This window comes from Stegodyphus dumicola, chromosome 4 (genome assembly GCF_044657685.1).
Source record: "Stegodyphus dumicola isolate Sdum_Otavi_A_Nest chromosome 4, ASM4465768v1".
NCBI lineage: Eukaryota > Metazoa > Arthropoda > Arachnida > Araneae > Eresidae > Stegodyphus > Stegodyphus dumicola.
In genome coordinates, this window is record NC_140771.1 from 236,982,137 (window position 1) to 237,001,911 (window position 19,775).

The following is a 19,775-nucleotide window of genomic DNA, read 5'->3' on the forward strand; positions in this document are numbered from 1 at the left end:
AAGCAATTAAGCAAGTAGAAGGGTGAACCCCCATGGGCAGTAAGCAAAGGAGCGTCCTCGCCACCTGCCGTGGGTAATTCACTTTGAATTAGCAGACACCTTTGCACAAATCATTTTAATTACAATTTAGAATATCTAGAACAGTGGTCATTTCGTATGACCGACGGGCTTTCTAGTATATATATATATATACACAAACACATACACTATTGCCCACAAAAATACTTTATTGCCCCAAAACCTTAAAAAATCTGTTTATAGTTTTGAACATTTCCCTCCTAATTTTGAGATAGAATTCCTTGGAGGACGGCCTCCAGGGTGGCTCACACCTCTTCGTCTACCACAAAAACACCTTCAAGAGGACTTTAAGTGTGTGTCGTTCCAACCTTAATATATAACAGTTAAGTGTGCAGGAACCTTATGATCTGATAAGCGAATAATTCGTTTTAGTTCAGGAAGAGAAACGTAAACTCAAGAAGGGTTAATTACCCTTTATTTCTCAAAATAAGAATTCAACAGTCGGCTCCTTTCTCAGGGCGTACAGAAAAGCCTCCACTTGTTCTTGAACTCAAGAGTACTGAGAAATAAAACTACACAAAAGATATAGCCGAAGCTATCAGAATTCTAAGTAGTCGGTCCCTAAATATCAACTAAACTGGCGAAGCAATCAAGGGCCTGAAATACGGCTGAACGTAAAGAGAGTGTAGCCACAAGGCAAACGCGCGCTAGTAAGAATCATTGGCTCTCTAATGAAGTCAGTGGAACTTCGGCTTAAATACCGCTCTTCTTTATTTGGTTACAGCCGAAAACATCGCGGCAAAAACATCGCACACGAAAATGTCGCGGAGAAAACAACGCAAGGCGAAAACGTCGTGCTACAAAACATCGTGGGAGAAAACATCGCAGTTCTAAAACATCGTGGTACAAAACATCGTCGTCGAAAATAAAGCGGTTCAAAAACATCGCAGTTTAAAAACATCGTCGTCGAAAATATCGTGGTAAAAAATAAAGTATCTACAAATCATCGCATGACGATAACATCGCAGACATGCTTTTTTCAGACATGCTTTAATAAGTGTAAATGGATATTCCCATAATGATTTGTGAGCGCAAGATGGAAAGAAGGATAATTTTTACTTGCATATTTTTAATTAATTAATAAATTTTTGCTGAGAAAATAAAAAGGAAAATTAAGCATAAAAAATTAATGCAACTTATAGCACTTAATAGAATTTTAAACCGACATAGTTAACTAACAAGGGCCATTAATAAATCATTTTTATAAAGTTTTTACTGGTAATATTTCATGAAAAGTATAATCTATAAGTTACATTTAATTTTCTATGCTTAAGTTTCCTTCTTACGTTTCCAGCAAAAATTTATTAGTTAATAAAATATGTGAAAGTAAAATTTATCCTTCTTTACACCTTGCGCTCACAAATCATTATGGGAATATCCATTTACAATTATTAAAACCTGAAAAAAGCATGTCTGCGATGTTATCGTCATGCGATGATTTGTAGATACTTTATTTTTTACCACGATATTTTCGACGACGATGTTTTTAAACTGCGATGTTTTTGAACTGCTTTATTTTCGACGACGATGTTTTGTACCACGATGTTTTAGAACTGCGATGTTTTCTCTTTGCGATGTTTTCTCCCACGATGTTTTGTAGCACGATGTTTTCACCTTGCGTTGTTTTCTCCGCGACGTTTTCGTCCACGATGTTTTTGCCGCGATGTTATCGGCGGACACCCTTTATTTTCATTAACCGCGATTCCAAAAACACATTCTGGTGGGGAACTGTAAGCTGAAAGTAGGAAAGATAAAGTAGCTTTAATTAAAGATAACTGTTGAAAACTTAGGATGAACCTTACAAGTGCTTTCATACGGTAAAGGCACTATATTCTTACATGTCTTCTAATTTGAATCCATGTCCAACGATATGATATGCAGCGGTACTAAACACTGTATGTACCATTTGGGATGACTTGTATAAACGTAAAAGGAAAGGAATTTATGATTCTTCATCCTTTGTTCCAGATCCGAACTATCACATGATTTTTATTAGCCTGCTTTCATGACTGACCTCCCTGAACGCCAAATTTTAAGAGCTTTTCTTTTCTTTCCTTTCACTAGTTAAGTCGTTACACTGTAATAAATATAATAAAATGTCATTTAACAATGCTTTAGAAAATTATGGAGTGTGCTAAAACTCAGAATGATTTTCTCAGAAGTGATTTCTCAGAAGATAAACCTTATCGAACTTTTTGTTTCATCTGACTCAGAAGTCAGATGAAACAAAAAGTTTGATAAGGATTTTAAACTCTCGCTAAGCTTCCATGTTAACAATCCGCTCTTACATTCACTCCATGTAACATCCTTTTTCTTTGTTTCCTTCACTTTATTACTTAACTTCTTTTTGTTCTCATTGACGCTACATAATACTCTGAAGTTAAATTACAGTATTCTTAAATGTTTAGAATGCATATGTGTAGGATTCCGATACAGTGTTAAGCGTTGACATACACATTTCTATATATTTTAGTCTTTTCTTAGTTCATCATAACAGTGTTCAGTTTTCGTAACAGATGACCTTTTTTTTGTCTTTTTAACTTCATGATTAAACATAATTTAATTTTAATGAATTAAACATAATTTCAGCACAAAATTTAACAGAAAAATCATAAAATGTTCAAAAGCATCATATATTTAGAAATTCCGATGTAGTGTTAAGTGTTGCTATTAATTTTTTTTCAGTCTTTCTTCAGTTCATCATATAAATATTCAGACTTTTAGTCCTTACAGAACGTTTTTTTAAGGTGTATTTATTAAACAACATTTTCTTCTCCCTTACGCCAAGCAAAATTTAACAGTAAAAATATTAAAAATATTTAAAAACAGTCTATCTTTAGAATTTTCTCGACAGTGGGTTAATTGCAGACATATATATATATATATATATATATTCTATATTATTTTCTTAAAATTAATATAGATGGATAACATTTAGTAGTAAAATCCTTTTTTTTTTCAAACGTGATAGGGGTCAAAATATGAGGATCGAGATTAAATAACACCAGTGGTGCTGTAATATATGACAAGTCCTTTAAGCTGAAATGTGTATGAAAATGTAAATTAGGTATGGATTCACCACTTTACTCTCATTGAGAAGAATCCACAAGACTTCAGTTTATCCTGGTAAGTCGTTTATATTAAAATGCCAGTAAAAATGGATTCGCGGACCCACTAGTTGTAACGAAAGTAAAATCATTGGATTACAAACTCAACCGCACCTCAGTATAGACCTCTGTATACAAATGGGCTACTCTCTTATTCAACTAATTCGTGGCTCCTTGCAGCAGCCTCCTGGGATTCTTTCTTTCTATTCCAGAACAGTGAGGACCCACTGGGGGTCCCCACTGTTGGGGCTAGTCCCACTGTTGGGCTTTTCGGCACCTACTAGCCGAAAAGCCTCATTGTTGCAACTGCTTGTAATGCAATGCCTAGATGCACATATCTAGAACAGGGTCTTAGCCGAATATATATATATTCCAAATGTCGAAACTCCAGGAGACGACTGAATGAAGTAATGACAAATTATTGACGATTAATGGTCAGTAATTTGTTGCAACCTCTTTCGTTTGCCTCCTCGATCTTTGACATTTAACGTCCACTCACTGAATTGTTCACATTGGCAGACTTAATTGCCCAGTCAGGAATGCGCAATTTTCTAATATCGCCAAAGGCAACGAGGCATTTGTAAGAGCTTTCAGTCGCGAAATTAAAAAAAAAGTTAAACACCTGCAATATTTGTACGATTTTTGTAAAACATATTAGCTTTGAAAAAATGCTAAAGAAAAGAAAGTAGTACAAATATTAAAACATTATCTCTCAAATAAATGCTAAAGTCAATAAAGGTTTTCAACGAATTCTAGAGAAGACTCCAAGTTACATATAAATAACTGTGATACTTAATTTATTTATACGTTTCTTAATTATTTTTTTTCTTTTCCAGCATAAAAGAATCCAGGGTGCGCAGAAATTAATGTAAAATAGCAGAATAAAAATTTTCATACTTTTTAATGTGTATTCGTTATTGTGTTGTTATAGATATCCTTAAGAATGATTCAATTTTATGAAACAAGACGCATTTGTATCTTTTACTCTACATCAAAAGCAATGAGTGAAATATATATCGGTAGTCTGTTCTTTTCTTATTGCTTATTGAGTGACAATCAGTAGTACATGAGAGAGGAAGAAGAATCAATACACTTAAAGCTGTGTGTTAAAATAATACTATTATACTATTGTTGCATATTCGACTTAAATATTTTTTCTTTTCTTATTTCCAATGGATAGGCAAAAAGGTACAAGGAACTATAATCTTATAAACGCAGAGGTTACAAACAATAGAGTTAAGAACACAAAGACCGACGTCATTGCGTAAAGAGCGTTTTTGCCTCCCAGTATCTCGATTCTTCTATAAGACCACGAAGAACCCCACATCGGAGCATGTAGTTCCTATGTATTTCTTCTCCAAAATAACAAAGTGGGCAAATAAGATCGCTTGAAGTGCCTATGCGGTGCAGATGGGTGGCAAGAAAATCATGTCCTGTAGACAAACTTACTTTGCGTCTTGGACTATCGGGAATATGAGAAGGACTTAAAATTCAACGTTTTAAGGCTATACGACTTTTAAGATCTCGTAAGATATCAGATATAAATAATTGTTTTAAAAACAGTTAAATCCTCCAACAAGAAATAGCTGTATTAGGATGCTGCAGTAAGATGGCACCTCTTTTTGCAAGGAAGTCCGCTTGTTCATTGCCCCAAACGCCACAGTGGCCAAGCACCCCCTGGAGAGGGATTTGTTTCCTCTTTAAAGTGAGAGTTCTCAGGAATTCTTGACATCGCAAAATTTCAGGTCTTAATAGGTGTTCAACAGAGCTAATTGATTGAATGGCTACGTGAGAATCAGAAACAATTACAACTTTTACCCCCCCAACTTGTAAAGGATAGCTAATAATTGATTTAGGGCTATACATATGGCTACTACTCCACTATTAAAAGAGGAACCAATGTATCCTGCAGAGGCGTAAAAAGAAAAAAGATTCGAAAACACACCACCCCAAACTTTAAAATGATAGACAGTGAAACTGAAAACCATCAGTGAAAATGTGCAGCCTCTAAGTAGGTGGATATCTAGCCGAAATTATCGCCAAAGCGAGAACATTTCAAAACACTTGGTGTAACATCTCCCTTTCTATGGTTCATTTTCACAAGGTCTAGATTTACTTGGACATTAATCTCCTTAAAATGGTTTCTGGTTGTCTAGAGTAGTTGTATATTACCTGGAATCTCAAGATCTTTTTTAATGTCCAGGGCTTTTTGAATAAATCCATATTGGATTTTTTATTTCTTCAGATCGACTACTTAGTTCTTCCAGTAGGAATACTCCATCCGTAGAAGTTTTTGATAGAGAACCAAGGCCCTCATTTTCATAATATCCAGTAAGGTTTATTTCCTGTCAACAATAACATCGCATCGATAGGTGTAGACTTCACAGCTCCTGTAATCAAGCGAGGAGCTTGGTTTTGCATCACTTCAAGTTTATTAACCCCGGATTGTAGGGCTGTGATAAAAGCTTCACAAGAACACGCCATTAAAGGCAGGATAAAAGTATTAAATGTAATGTTAAGAGTGGACCGAGAGCTCCTCCTCTCCCAGTTTCATCCTGCTAAACGCGTAAGAATACTAAGTCTATTCGGTAAGCTGCTTAACACGAAGCTTCCAGTTTAATTTATTATCAAAAGTCACTCCCAGATAAGTAAAGTTGTCCGTATTGATAATCAAAGTATCTTGATACTTTAACTCTGGGCTAAAAATTTCATGGGTTAGAGAAAAAGACCGTGAAGCTGTTTTTTCCAAATTTACAGTCATATTATTTTCTTCACACCAACTCGAGAGCACCTGCAGGGCCTTATTTAATCGACTTCCAATAAGGTTTCTTGCACCATGTTTTGGTGCCTCGGTCCAAATTACCAAATCATCAGCAAATAATAGACAATTAATACCAACTGTTGATTTAAGAGAAGAAAATATATCTATGATTATATATATATATTAAACGAGGTGAAGCTACTAACTGCTCCATGGGGAAGCTCAGTTTGTAAATTTAAACATTTGGAGAAGGAATCTTCAAACTTTTCCCTGCATGTCTTCTGGCTTGTGAAAAGCCTAATCCAATTAAATAATTTGATGAAATATCAATACTCAGGAGCTTCTGGTAGAACTTTTCCCTCCAGACAGAATCAAAAGCTCCTTGAAAATAAATATAAACAGCTGTCAAAATGTTTCTGACAACCAAAGCATCCTTCATAAACTGGCTGAGTTCTGTTAACTGATCACACGTTAACCTACTCCTTCGGAAACCAACCTGTTCTAGAGCTAAAATACTATATTTCTCAAGATATCACTTCAAACTGTTTACCTCAAGTCTTTCCATAGTTTTCGCAAGCATTACTCGTAAGCAAAATGGGCCTATAGCTTTTTAGCTTTCCGGGGCTCTTATTTTTCCTTAGAACTGGAATAATAATAGCTTTTCTCCAATGTGTCGGAATCTGAACTGATTCCCATACTTATTTAAAAAAACATTCAATACTGTTTTTCTTGCCTCACACCTCAAATTGATAAGGCACTCTGTATGGATATAATCCACATCAGGAGATTTCTTCATTTCAAGACGTGTAAGTGCAAGTTCAAGATCTTTGCACTAAATGGAGCATCAAAGATAGCCTCCGACGTAGGTTCCTCCCCTGCATTCTGTATTTTGATTAACTTTTTCCAATCAACATTAATCTTCCTTGACTTTTCTTTTGCATATTTTCCCTTTCGCTGGAAATGGGAATATGACTCTCCAAAGGCGTTTACAATGGCCTTATCTGAAGATAGCAATTTATTTCCAGGAGAAATCGGGTTCTTTCTACACGAGGGTTTGCGATTTTGGATATCAGAAATAAACTTAAAACCTTTTAAGCTGTTATTTATATAATCAATTTGTGAAATAAAATCTTCAAAGAATTTACATTTGGCCTGTAATACAGCTTTTTTACAAAGCTAGCCTGCTTTCGCCATGTGACAGCATCAGACTGCCTTTTAGTGAGGTTAGCTTTTATTCTGAGTCTGTCCCGTTTCTCTTTATGTTTCTCCAGTTTAGGGGACCAGAAGCACTTATAGCCTCTGACTCTACCGCTTGGTATGTATTCCTTTGCACAAAACAAAATTCCGTTTGCTAGGTTACAAACTAAGTTTTCTAGAGGAAGTGGATCATCAAAATTATCTTCTCCGAGTTCCCTATTAGTTATTTCATCAAAATTGACCCAACTGCCTTTTAAAATTCTAGGATTTCTTTAAACTTGACTTAAATCGGCCTATTGGGTGGGGAACAGTAATAGAGGCCATGACTTGCCTTGTCCTGAACCATGGATCTTTAAAACCCATCTTTTACTTGATGGGCCATTAGGTTTAAAAAGAAACTGTGGTGTTGAAGATGTGACTTCCTAATCTGGTGTGATACTAGGAGTATCAAATATAAATCATGTCTGCATAAAATTAGCTAGCCTGAAAATTAGTGGAGCACATTGCTTTGACAATTTAATAATAGGAATAAAAAAATGGTTGACTTGCCCAATATCCCCCATGCATGAGACTTGTAGAATTATTTAATCACACATTTATTCCATCAAAAAACAACTTCTCTTGAATATTAATCTATAACACATAATACGAAAATCATCATGAAGATCTTAGAAACACAAAACTGATACGTGAAACATGCATGTCACGAGTACCGTCTATTTTGCAAATAGAGAGTCCGACTTATTAATCTAAGAACATCGGTGGTACAGTGCTCAATACTGATTTCTAATTTCACTATTTTATGAGAAGTGGTTGTATTCTAAACGACAGGACCCTTCTTTTATCATACATTTCTATTTCTTTGAGCACATGGTCGGCTTCTCCCGAGGTTTACGAAACAGGTCTACACAATTTGGGAACGACACAGTTCAGACATTCGATGTAGGTTTACCTTTGGTCTCGCATCACGACAGATTAATTTCCATCCAAAATACTTATCACTAAATCATGCACGTTTTAGAAAATGGAACATATCTTCTCATCCAATTTAGGAAAAATATAAAATAGCAGAGAGACGTGAGTTATGCTTCGGCCTCACACATCTCGTCGTCGTATTATGGAGTGTTATCTTCCGGTTAAGGTTTTTATGCCTTTAGTAAATCTGCATGCAATATTTGTAGAGTTATCAACAATTTAAAAGTTGTTTAAGTGCAGCTAAGCCTAATAATTTTGCGATGGCAGACATGTTTGTTTGCATTTCAAACTTGCCAAAATAGCGGATTTGTTGCCAATCCAATTATAAGCTTCCAAACGACAGAGATAACGCCTTTTATTATTGCGGATTAAATCATGTTTAATCCATTCTGGAATTTATTCGAGGAAATACGTGTTTCAGATTTACTTCGTAATTTTTAATACAGATATTTTGAGTTTTTATGTATTTGTTCCTTGTCGCGAAGTGAGAACTGAATTAATTGAATCTGAAATACTTAATCGTCGGTGAAAAACTGTTTCTTTTTTTGTTTTGTTTGCTTAATTTTTTTTATACATCGTTCTAACTTTACTATAGTATTTGAATAGAACATGTGGCAACGATTAGATAATTCTTTAAATGACATAAATTTTGTGCATTCTGAGTTATAATATGAACAAAATATAATACTGTTAAGTGAACCTAATGCCAGAGTGTCGCTATGGTAAACAAATAGAATGAATTTTAAAGAATGTATTTATTCTATTGTGGGTTATGCGCTGTCGGCGAAGTAGATTTAATTCAATCCAATAAGTTTAAACAAAATGGAAGAAAAATGCGTATAAGTTAATACTCCGTACAAGGAAGTCATGTGGTGTATACATCAGATTTTTATTTAAACAAATATTACACTGAAGAGCTTTAAAAGAATAAAAATTAATTAAAAACGAAACTCCACACTGAATGACGTTCGAAAAGTTACGGAGGCAATATAAATGTAATGACTGCTTAACTCATTTGATGATTAACTCAATGTTAAAAGTATTTTTAGCTTTTACACGACTCGTTATGACAAAACGGAAAGGGATGGCCATAAATCATGATTAAGGATTCGAGCAACATAAATGGAGCTAGTAGGGCTGATTGCTGCAAATTACATTGTATTTCGTAGACATTTTGGTCAGCGTCAGTTACACTGGAAATCCACACAATTAATTTTCCTTTAATTCAGTGACAAAAAATTTTGAAATTTTTTTTTATCCGAAATGTTTACAATACGGTACTACTCTTATATGCACCAAGCGAGGGCGAGGGCCAAGCGAGGGCGTATAAGAGTATAAATATAAAAGTAGCTCCTACATACTTTTCGTTTTTATGCCATTTTTTGTTAGTTTTTATCGTGTACTCCCTTCTACGCCATCGCATACATTCAGGGATAAATAGGTTCCACAGGTTGGGAACCGCTGTACTACGAAATATTTACTTTTTTAGAATTAGCAATGGCTTCGGAATTTTTTTTTATTTATAAATAAAAAGAAATAATAAACATAAATTAACAGAATAATAAATGCTTCTTTATTTAAAAAAATATTTCAGTCCTTTATATGGAACATGAGAGTATCGGTAGAAGAAATTTGAATTAAATCAGGTTTAGAAACGATTTCACTAATTATATTCACATATCCACTGACATTTTGCCATATCCACTGCCAAATAATACACATCCACTGCCATTTTGGTGCTTCAGAAGAGATTAAAGCATCAAAAACTAAATAGCGTGTAGAACCAGGTCTCACTGCTTGGACCTTGTAGAATTTTGTTTTCCTGCCACAAATACTGTCTCTATAAAACAAGAATTTAATAAAACAGAATAGAACCGCAGTATATTTTAAATTCCCTCATCTGTAAACTTGCTTTACCATTCATTTCTTACACTTTGCCATGTGTGAGCATTTTTAAAGTTCGTAGAAACTTAAAATCTCATAAATTTTCAGGGGATATTTTTTTCAATTGATTTGGTTTGAGCAGTTTTCGGGTCTTACGCATCTTTCATCATCGTCTCTGACGTGTCCGGCATCGCAGTGGCAACCAGGACTGCACATGAAAATGCAATGCGTAGGTGGGTTCCTATAATTCTTGCAAGTCAAAGGACACGCACTTCCGCATGAATCGTAATGTTGATTTTCTGGACAAACTGTAAGAAACAAGAATTGCAAATATCATTCAACATTAAAATATTGATTCGTAAATGATAGAATTCAACAGCCAATTCAAGACATTATTCCTTAAGTTTTAAATCTTTGACTTGAAAAAATATCAAGAAATCATAGGATGTATACAATTAATACTACACCTTGTCCACAAAAGTCATTAAAGTCTTTACCCGACCTTTATTTTCGCAGCCGTTAGTCGCAAATATAATCATTGCCATAAAAATTTGCGCAAAATAATTTTGCGATCGTAACAAAACTTGGCATGAAGTTACGTATCAGGTAGATATTCAAAGATTAAGAAATGCAGTGAAATTGCGCATTGCTCAATGCCACTAGAAGGCATTGATCTTCGTTCTTCTTGGAGTTTAAAATAGGTAAGCAGAGCTTGTTTGACTGTACTTAATCTTTTGCTAGGGAAATGCTGAGATAGACATGCCGTTACGCCGCCATCGAAGCCAATATCAGCAGCTGGTCAGAGTTCGAGAGGGAAAGAATCATCGCGGTGATGGAAGCTGGGTGGTCAGCTCGGTGAGTATCTCGTCGGGTAGGCCGTTCTGATTTTACTGTGAGGAGGTGTGGGAACCAATGGACAGAAGAGACGTCATGTACACGGCGACCAGTCTCAGGGCGCCCACGGCAGACCAGTCGTCGAGAAGACCGTCACATCATACGACACGCACGCGTACAGCCGCTATCCAGACACAGGTAGCAACTTCATTACGGGCCCCTGTGTCTTCCCGAACCATCGCAAGGCGCCTCGTTGAAGGACATCTGGTATCGTGGAGCCCATTACGTGTGCTGCCAATGACACCCACCCACCGACGCCTCCGTTTGGAGCGGTGTCGAGCACACGTCAGGGTTGGACTTTAACGGAATGGAACCAGGTCATCTTCAGCGACGAATCTAGATTTAATTTGACCAGTGATGGCAATCGTTTTCGTGTGTGGAGGCCTCGTGGTGAACGTCTCAATCCTGCCTTCGCTTTATAGCGACACATCGTTTCCACAGTTGGTGTGATGGTATGAGGTGTCATTGCTTAAGATACACGGTCACCCCTAATATTAATCCATGTCACAATGACAGACCAGCGGTACGTCCACGACATTCTTCAGCCACATGTGTTGCCACTCATGGCAGGGCTCTCAGAAGCTTGTTTTCCACAAGGGACTGATCGGCCACACACAACACGGATCTCACAAGACTTCCTCTGCCACATTAACACCCTTACCTGGCCTGTTCGATGCCCAGATTTGTCTCCAATCGAGCATATCTCGGATCATTTGGGACGGCAAGTTGGACAGACTACGAGACTGGCCGAACTAAAGACGCTTTTACAACAACTGTGTAACGAGATGTCTCAGAACACCATACGGAACTTATATGCCTCAATGCTGCTCGTATAGCATCGTGAAATCATGTTAGAGGTGGTCCAACAGAGTACTAAATTTTCCGTTCATGTGTGCTTTTTTTCTACAATAAATGACCTTTTTCTCTTTGATTTTCTAATAACTTACTTATATCAAAGTAGTCCTTACATATATAAAATTTCGTTTCATTCTGACAACTCTTTCTTGGTGCGCAAATTATTATGGCGATGAGTGTATATAATTCCACTTACGAAAATGTTTAAAATGACTCATGCATTCATGTTTTGTCATTTTAAAGTTTAATGAAATAAGTTTCGCAGAAGCTGCGGAATCCGTATTTTTCTAAGATCCTCTGGTTCCTATACTCATATTTAGGAAAGTTTTGTACGCGTTATAAATACGTTTTAAAGTAAAAGGTACATAAAATCAAATGAAATATGTACGCCTTATAAAATAAAACACAGACTTGCGTCATTTTGAATTTGCGCGGAAGGGCTCGGTTAATAAATAAATAAAACATTTGTAGAAGATTTCCACCCCTAAAATAGCATTCAAAGACACACTTTATGGTTTACTAATGTTTTTAATTTGTAATTTTTACTTCTTTGTACGAAGTAAATGAAATATTGTATTCAAAAAAAATTCCGGATATCATATTTCAACTAAAATATCCATTTTCACAGCTTTCGAATGCAATTTAACGATGTTTTTTGCATGACATCTGTACGTAAGGACAGGATGAAGAATACTTTTTACCCAAGCAAATTATAAAACTGATTTAAAATGGATTCAGAAGAGATTTTCTCATGGTTTCTGTACGTACGTACGTACGTACGTATGTATGTATGTATCTCGCATAACTCAGAAACGAGTAGCCTTAGAAGAACGTTGAAATTTTACATATAAGACAGGCTGTGCACCTTCCTTTTAGGCTGCTATCGGCCACACCAAAAGTATATATACCCACTCTGTTACTCGGCTCCGTGGGCTCGGTTTTTTATTCTTATATGCTTGTAAATTGTGCATTTTTTTGTTTAAAAATGATTGAATTATGTGGTTAGTATGTTGCAGTTAAGTTTTTTTTTTGGCCTTTAGCTAATCTGCATGAAATAGTTATAGAATTATCACCAATTTAAAAGTTATTTAAATTCTGCTAAGCCTAATTTTTTATTCCATAGTAAACATATTTGTTCACATTTGAAACTTAGCAGAATAGTGAATTAAGCCTTTCTGCACCTTCAGTGTCTTTCTGCTTAGTGGACCAGACGGAAACTTTTAGTTTTGTACACCGAAAAATCTGCCTTCTTGCCTGCTGTGCCATTTGAATCAATATAATATAGTTTTTTAAAAATGTTTTCTAATTATTAGTTTATGTCTCGACCTACGGTTACGAAAATAAAGGCCAGATAATAACTACGATGTCTAATTGCTTTTCGAAGCTCTGAATTTTTTTCTTCTCGCTCAAAGGACAAGATGATTTCAATTTAGCATTTAACTTTAAGTTTAGCAGAATGTAACTGAAACTAGAAAATAAAGGCGGTGGTCTTACCACTACATGAAGATTCGCACTGAGCCTTGGATAAGAAGTTATTGCCATTTCCTCTACAACCTCCGTAGAAGAATGATTCACACTGTCTGGTCAGTCGGTTGAAATAGAAACGACGGAAGTTGCCTTTACACGGTCCTACTTTTTTCTCTTGCTCACAAACAGAAGGAGCTAATAACATAGTAAGTAATAATTCAATCAGAAAACTAAAAATGTACAGCATGTATTGAAAGCTTTACTCAAAATATTTTATCTAGAGCTAAACAAATATACAGTAGAACTCCGATTAGAGTTTTGATTAACCGAGGCTCCGTGCTATCTGTGCTCAATGCAATAAAAACGAGTCGTTAAAGTAGTCTAGCTCGAAAAGGTAGACAATCTGTAGATTTTGGGTTTAGCAATGATTTAAACCAAACCTAAAACCTAAAACTACCGACGCAGGTTCTTGAATATTTAGGAGATGTTGAAAATAACAAAACAGTTGTTGAAAGCCTAAAACACGTTAATCTGAAAAATGTCATTTACTGACTGGGGCAATCGTGAAACAACGTGAAACAATCTAGCATTTTGACAAGCTGAAAAACATTTCGCCGAATAACCCTGAACACAAAAATGATAACTATCTTAAACCAGCTCCAAGTTACAGAGGCAGCGACGAAGGAAGATGTTAATGGTTGAATGCAAAATGATGAACATTTTGAACTATCAGATGAAATCATTGTAAATTTAGTCACGCACAGTAAACGTTTTACGCCGAAGACATGAGAATAGGCCAAACCAAGACCAGTCGCACAATTGGTTTGAATATGCTTGAAAGCCGTTGCTCTATGCTAAATAGCAAGACGGTACATCACCAGCGCGTTACGTTGCTGTGACGTTTACGCTATACGGCGGCAAGAAAACGAGGCAGCACAATGAAACAGAACGATTTTTTAAAAGAATATGTGATATGTTATGTAAGCTGTCCAGCACCTCATTTGTATTACAGGTACGCGTTTTCAAGATTATAGTTAGTGTCGCGTTTACTACTATGTACATAATTGTACATTTGAATGCGCATGTATTTTACATCTCTCTGTATCTGCATGGATTTTAAATGTTAGCAAATTCCCTAGAGTGTGTACAGTAAGACTCTATTATTGAAATTTTCCTTGTATCAATTCGTGTTATTCGAGTTTTGCTTACCCGATTTAGCCCCGGTCCAGATTAGCTCAGATAATTGGAGTTCTGTTGCATAGTTAAAAGGCTAAATTTAGTTTTCTGTTTGAAGTTCTTCACAAGTTTTAGAATTAAAACGAAAATTTAAAAACTCACTTGTTGTTTAATTTATAAAGTGATGTAGCCAAAGATGAGAGGGGTATAACAATATGCGTGTTTGTCCTTACAGAATTTCCTGTTCTCTTGGGAACGAACCCCAGTATCCACCTTGGGGCCGATGAAAGGGATAAAGAAAATACCCCCTCTAGCGGAATATCTGAGACTCATCTTGTAAGAGTAGAAACGAGGCTATTGTCTGCGATATGCCGAAGAGTGAGAAAGTCAAGAAAGCTGTTGTCGAGAGTCATGAAAGCTGTTGTCGAGAGTCATGCAAGCTGTTGTCGAGAGTCATGAAAGCTCTTGTCGAGAGTCATGAAAGCTGTTGTCGAGAGTCAAGAAAGCTGTTGTCGAAAGTCAAGAAAGCTGTTGTCGAGAGTCAAGAAAGCTGTTGTCGAAAGTCAAGAAAGCTGTTGTCGAGAGTCATGAAAGCTGTTGTCGAGAGTCATGAAAGGTGTTGTCGAGAGTCATGAAAGCTGTTGTCAAAAGTCAAGAAAGCTGTTGTCGAGAGTCATGAAAGCTGTTGTCGAGAGTCATGAAAGCTCTTGTCGAGAGTCAAGAAAGCTGTTGTCGAGAGTCATGAAAGCTGTTGTCTTTCTCTTTGTGAAGTCATTATGTTATATTGAAGCAGGATAAGTAAAAAATGTGAAGTGCCCTCACATGGACTCAAGCCTGGATATCAGGAATATGCACGGAGTGTGCTATCGTTACACCATGAAGACATGCTGGAAGGAGAGAGAAAATACTCTTATTGCCTATTATAATAATGCTGTAATGTTAATATTTTAAATTAACCAAGAAAGCTCATGTTAAGTTTTTAAATAAGTTTAAAAAGACAACCTGTATAGTTATTTCTACTCCTGAAATTCGGAGACATTGTAGGAGAATATGGAACTTTCCCGGCGAAGCATTATTTTATACGGCTTAGTCATATGGATTGCCGAGGTAGGTAACAGGGTTAGTAACAGGATTCTAAATTGCAATGCAGAATTAAAATGTGAATAAAAAAACTGGTTTTAAGCTATGAGAAAACATTTTGAGCATTCAAAGAAGTCATTATGAAAATTCAACAGCTGCATACATTGGTAAATCTTTCTTTAACGTATTGAAACTTTTGAAACAAAAATACGAATACCAACTGGATTAGGATGACGAAGATATTAATAAGAAAGAATTCCTACTTAACAGAAAAATATTTCTCTGTTCTTATGAACTTTTGCAGTTTATTCTAAAAGACGGTCTCCAGAACAAAGCTTGAAATATTGTAATACTACTACGAGTTTTCCTATCAATAAAAGTGTTGCTAATTGTCAGAAAAGGTTACTAAATAAAAATAATTAAATAAAAAAAAATCTGAAATGTTTCAGATTTTAAATTACGTCCAAAGGGGCGTTTTTTAACATTTTGTGTGTTACCTTTCTTTATTAAATATCATGTTCCTCGCACTTAAACCATAAGATCCAGTGCAACAGCACTAAACCATAAGATCCAGTGCAACAGCAATATCGCAAAATAGTTTTAAAACGAGCATATCTTTAGAATTTCCGATACAGAGACTCACGCGCTGGAGATAAAAATGTTTTTTCTGCACAACGTTGCCATTGCTCGCTTTGAAATCCTTGAGTTTGTTAATCAAAAATTCGTCAAAATTTTAAAAGATAGGAAATCGATCATAAAACAAATTTCAAATTTCAAATTTGGTCTTCCACATGCTCATATTCGTTGGAGGATTACGTTATTCAAAATTCGATGACTCTATGTACCGTTGTTTTATCACAATACGAGAAATATACATACATTTATGCAGATTTTTCATTATTTAATTTCTTCAAATATAATGCAGGACTCTAACATTTTGTGGCAACAGTTTGAAAAGTGAACCGACATTTATGAGTCCGACGCAAAATGCCAAAACGAAACTAATAGTCCTTCGGGATTCAAATCCCTTTGGACTAATAAGTACTTAAGACTTACAAATTAGTATGTTGCATTTAAGGATTCTTTCGATACTGTCTGTTAAACAGCAACTGAAGCAATGAAGCAAATCTCTTCAGGCTTATCGACGGTTTTGCGAATGGGAAAACAACTAAAATATAGTTTTCATGAATTATATTAAAAGTTTTGTTTTAAAAACAAACACGAGGTTTTAATTTATTTTTTATACTCCATTTTCTTTAGTATTTTGTGTATCTGGAGCCTAGAATTCGGGAATCAACCCGGATGCTAAAGCTCTGGATACACCAACAAGTATATATATAAGGATTAGATCACTTAAAAGAAGCATTCGGTTATCAAATTAAAATAAGTTAAATTCTTCAATAAATTGAGAACTAACGGCCTCATTCCTGTTTCAGATCTTTAGGCAGACATCTGAAAGTGAAATTGTTTCGCTGCAATAAATTTTTTAATTTTTGTTTTGGCTTCTTTTTCTTTCTCGTTATTTTCCCTTAAGAGTTAAATTAACCACAACAATCGTATTTTTCTCCTTCAAAAACGCATCAGTGAAACCGGTATTTTCGAAGCGAACCAATCCCGAATAGGACATGACTTTTCTCTAGGTAAACTTTCGCTCATTTATTTCGTTAGTTTTAAGAATTAAATTTTTGTATCATTTTGAAAATTATTAGCCGCTACAGGAAAGTTAGTCCCGAATGGGATAGTGGTCTCGAAACGCCGTTTCACGTCGAAACATTTAATGCGTTGTATCACTTTCTAAATTATTGCCACCAAATATGATCGACTGAGCATTTACAACCTGCGATGAAGATAATTTCTAGTACTATTTCTCTGAGGCTGCAAACTTTGTAAGAACTCCCTTTGTGGTGCACTACACTTTAAAGTCAGTATTTCAACATGAAAAGTTGTATGCAGTCTATCTAGGTCTAAAGGAGTATACAGATAAAATTTTGTAAAAATTGTACTTACTGTTTCAATTCTGTGGGTGTTCCATGAGGTGGAACACCGCACCACCAGAGCTCTTAAAAGTGCGACTAAGCGAGCATTGCAGTGAAGCACGGAAATGAGTAGAAGCTTATGTATAGTAATGAAAAACACTGTATTACAGTTGAATACATGGTTTTCTGGATATACACAACTTTCTTGAATATATATGGATAAATGAGATAAATACATGTATATACACAAGTCCTATATACAAAAATATTTACAAATTTTTCGAATTCATAGCTTCGTGAAATTTTCAAAGCATGTGACATCTTTTTGATAGAAGCACAAACCAACTTTGCAGGTTTTGAACAAAAAACTTGTTTTGTGCGTCTTCTGTTCCGTGCAACAGTATGCTTAGAATTCCAAGTAAAAAGAAAGATAAAAGAGGAAAAAAACTTTCCTCTTCGGAAAGAGTTTTCCTGCCATTTATGGAAAATTAATAATAAAAAATTAACTGCAATTAATATTAACAAGAAAGAAAAATAAGATATAAGATATACATACACAAAAAATATCTACAAAACTATTGTAAATAAACGGGAATGAGACTAAAAAGCGATAGTAAAATAATTCGTGGAACTCCCCTAAGTAAAGATGACTCCAGCTACTGATAAAATTCCCGCCTAAAAACTACTCACAAAAATTTCAAGATGCCCAGCCCATATTAGGGCTTTCATAGCACAAACCACACCTCACCCCTCAAGACTGCTTCGTTTGAATTCATTCCCCCAAAACAACGTAAATAGAAAACATATACAACAGATGTTTTCTCCTAAGACAGATCTTCTGATGCGTAATAGCATGAGATCGCTAAAGGCGCAGTGTTCCCGCTAATTCAACACCCCGTTTAATTTAATGATTCTGCGAATGCTTTTTGTAAAAAAATAAAAAAATGTAAAAATGTAAAAAAAAATGTAAAAAAATGTATGAAAAAAATGTAAAAAATGTAAAAAAATATATAAAAAATACTATAGAAAATTACTAGAAAATAAGTAGATTTTAATAACACATCATAAATGAAAATTCTGGGTCTCCTTGTGATATGCTGTCATCTACTATTTAAAAAGAGAAGTTTGAAGTATATTATAAAGGCATTTTTATCCATTTACGGTTGAATTTAACGGTTTCAGAAGCGATTCAATTTTAGAAGCGTTTCAAAGCGATTCAGTTCAATCACTACAATTCCATGTAGTGGAACACTGAGCAGCAAAGGGTTAAGTGTTTGCTTTAGTATGAAATAAAAGGCGTTTATAATTATTTACTTATAAACATACGTATATTTATGTGTCGAAGAAAAGTTTAATAAAAAAAGTAAAAAACCTGTAAGCTTTCAGATTTTAAATTACGCCCAAAGGTGCGTTTTTTAACGCTTTGTGTATTATATTTATTTATTAAATATCAATTTTCGCACTTAAACCATAAAATTCACTTCAACAGCAATAACAAAGATATTTAAAAAGAGCACATATCTTTAGAATTTCCGATACACAGTCTCGTGCGCTGAAGATAAAAGGTTTGTTTTTAGCCTAAAGGGGCAATTTTCCCAGAAGCGCTATTAATTTCGTTTTGGCATTTTGCGTTGATTCACTATAAGCGACGAATCACTTTTTAAATTGTTGCCACCAAATATTAGAGACCTGTTTTTTGTTTTTGCTAGAACGCCCTAACCCGCCTGATCACAAAGTGATCTTATGGTCCAAAAAGGGGCGTCCCATTCACGCCACAAGCGAAGGCAGCCAGCTACCCGGAGAGTCCTCCAAGAAAAGTTAAAACGCCAGATTAATAAAAAAAAGAACAACTAATCCAAGATATTATACACGAAGCAACTTTAGCATTTTACTTAAAATTCAAAGCTCCAAGAAACCAAGCCCGGTATTCCGAGTAACTAAAAATGTTAGTATAATCAACTAAAGAAAATAATAATTATACATCCCTAGGTTGCCATACAACCATATAATTTTTTTTTAAATGGCTGGATTAACGACACAACAGGAAAGAAGAAAACCAAAAAAATCAAGAAAACCCTATTAGTAAAAACGATAACATAAAATAAGGAAGGAAACACACATAAAACACACAACGAAAATATGACATACAGTCACACATATCATCAAAACACGACGGAAAAGACATCCTAAAATAAACACATTGAAAATAAAACGAACTTAGTTAAAAACCCCAATCGCATGTCTATTGCCATTAATAAAGGCCATCAATTCTCTTGCATATTTCAAATGTTTAAAATCAAAATTCAATAAATCAAGATGTATATC

General features: G+C 35.1%; 2 protein-coding genes across 3 annotated transcripts in view; one reads left to right on the forward strand and one right to left on the reverse strand.

Moving 5' to 3' along the window:
- Window positions 1-4,089, forward strand: part of LOC118194880 (papilin-like) — a 130,465-nt gene extending 126,376 nt beyond the window's left edge. Inside the window, exon 13 of the mRNA XM_085814414.1 lies at window positions 4,022-4,089. Within this exon, the coding sequence (XP_085670540.1) occupies window positions 4,022-4,026 (5 nt within the window). The 3' untranslated portion in view covers window positions 4,027-4,089. The remainder of the gene's footprint in view (window positions 1-4,021) is intronic.
- A 5,579-nt stretch (window positions 4,090-9,668) lies between these two features.
- LOC118194879 (actinia tenebrosa protease inhibitors-like) overlaps window positions 9,669-19,775 on the reverse strand; it is a 34,468-nt gene continuing 24,361 nt past the window's right edge. For both annotated transcript variants that reach the window (XM_035366089.2, XM_035366088.2), the window contains 2 exons: window positions 13,246-13,413; window positions 9,669-10,310 (listed from right to left, as the gene is read on the reverse strand). In XM_035366089.2, the coding sequence (XP_035221980.1) occupies window positions 10,123-10,310; window positions 13,246-13,413 (356 nt within the window). In that variant the 3' untranslated portion in view covers window positions 9,669-10,122. The remainder of the gene's footprint in view (window positions 10,311-13,245; window positions 13,414-19,775) is intronic.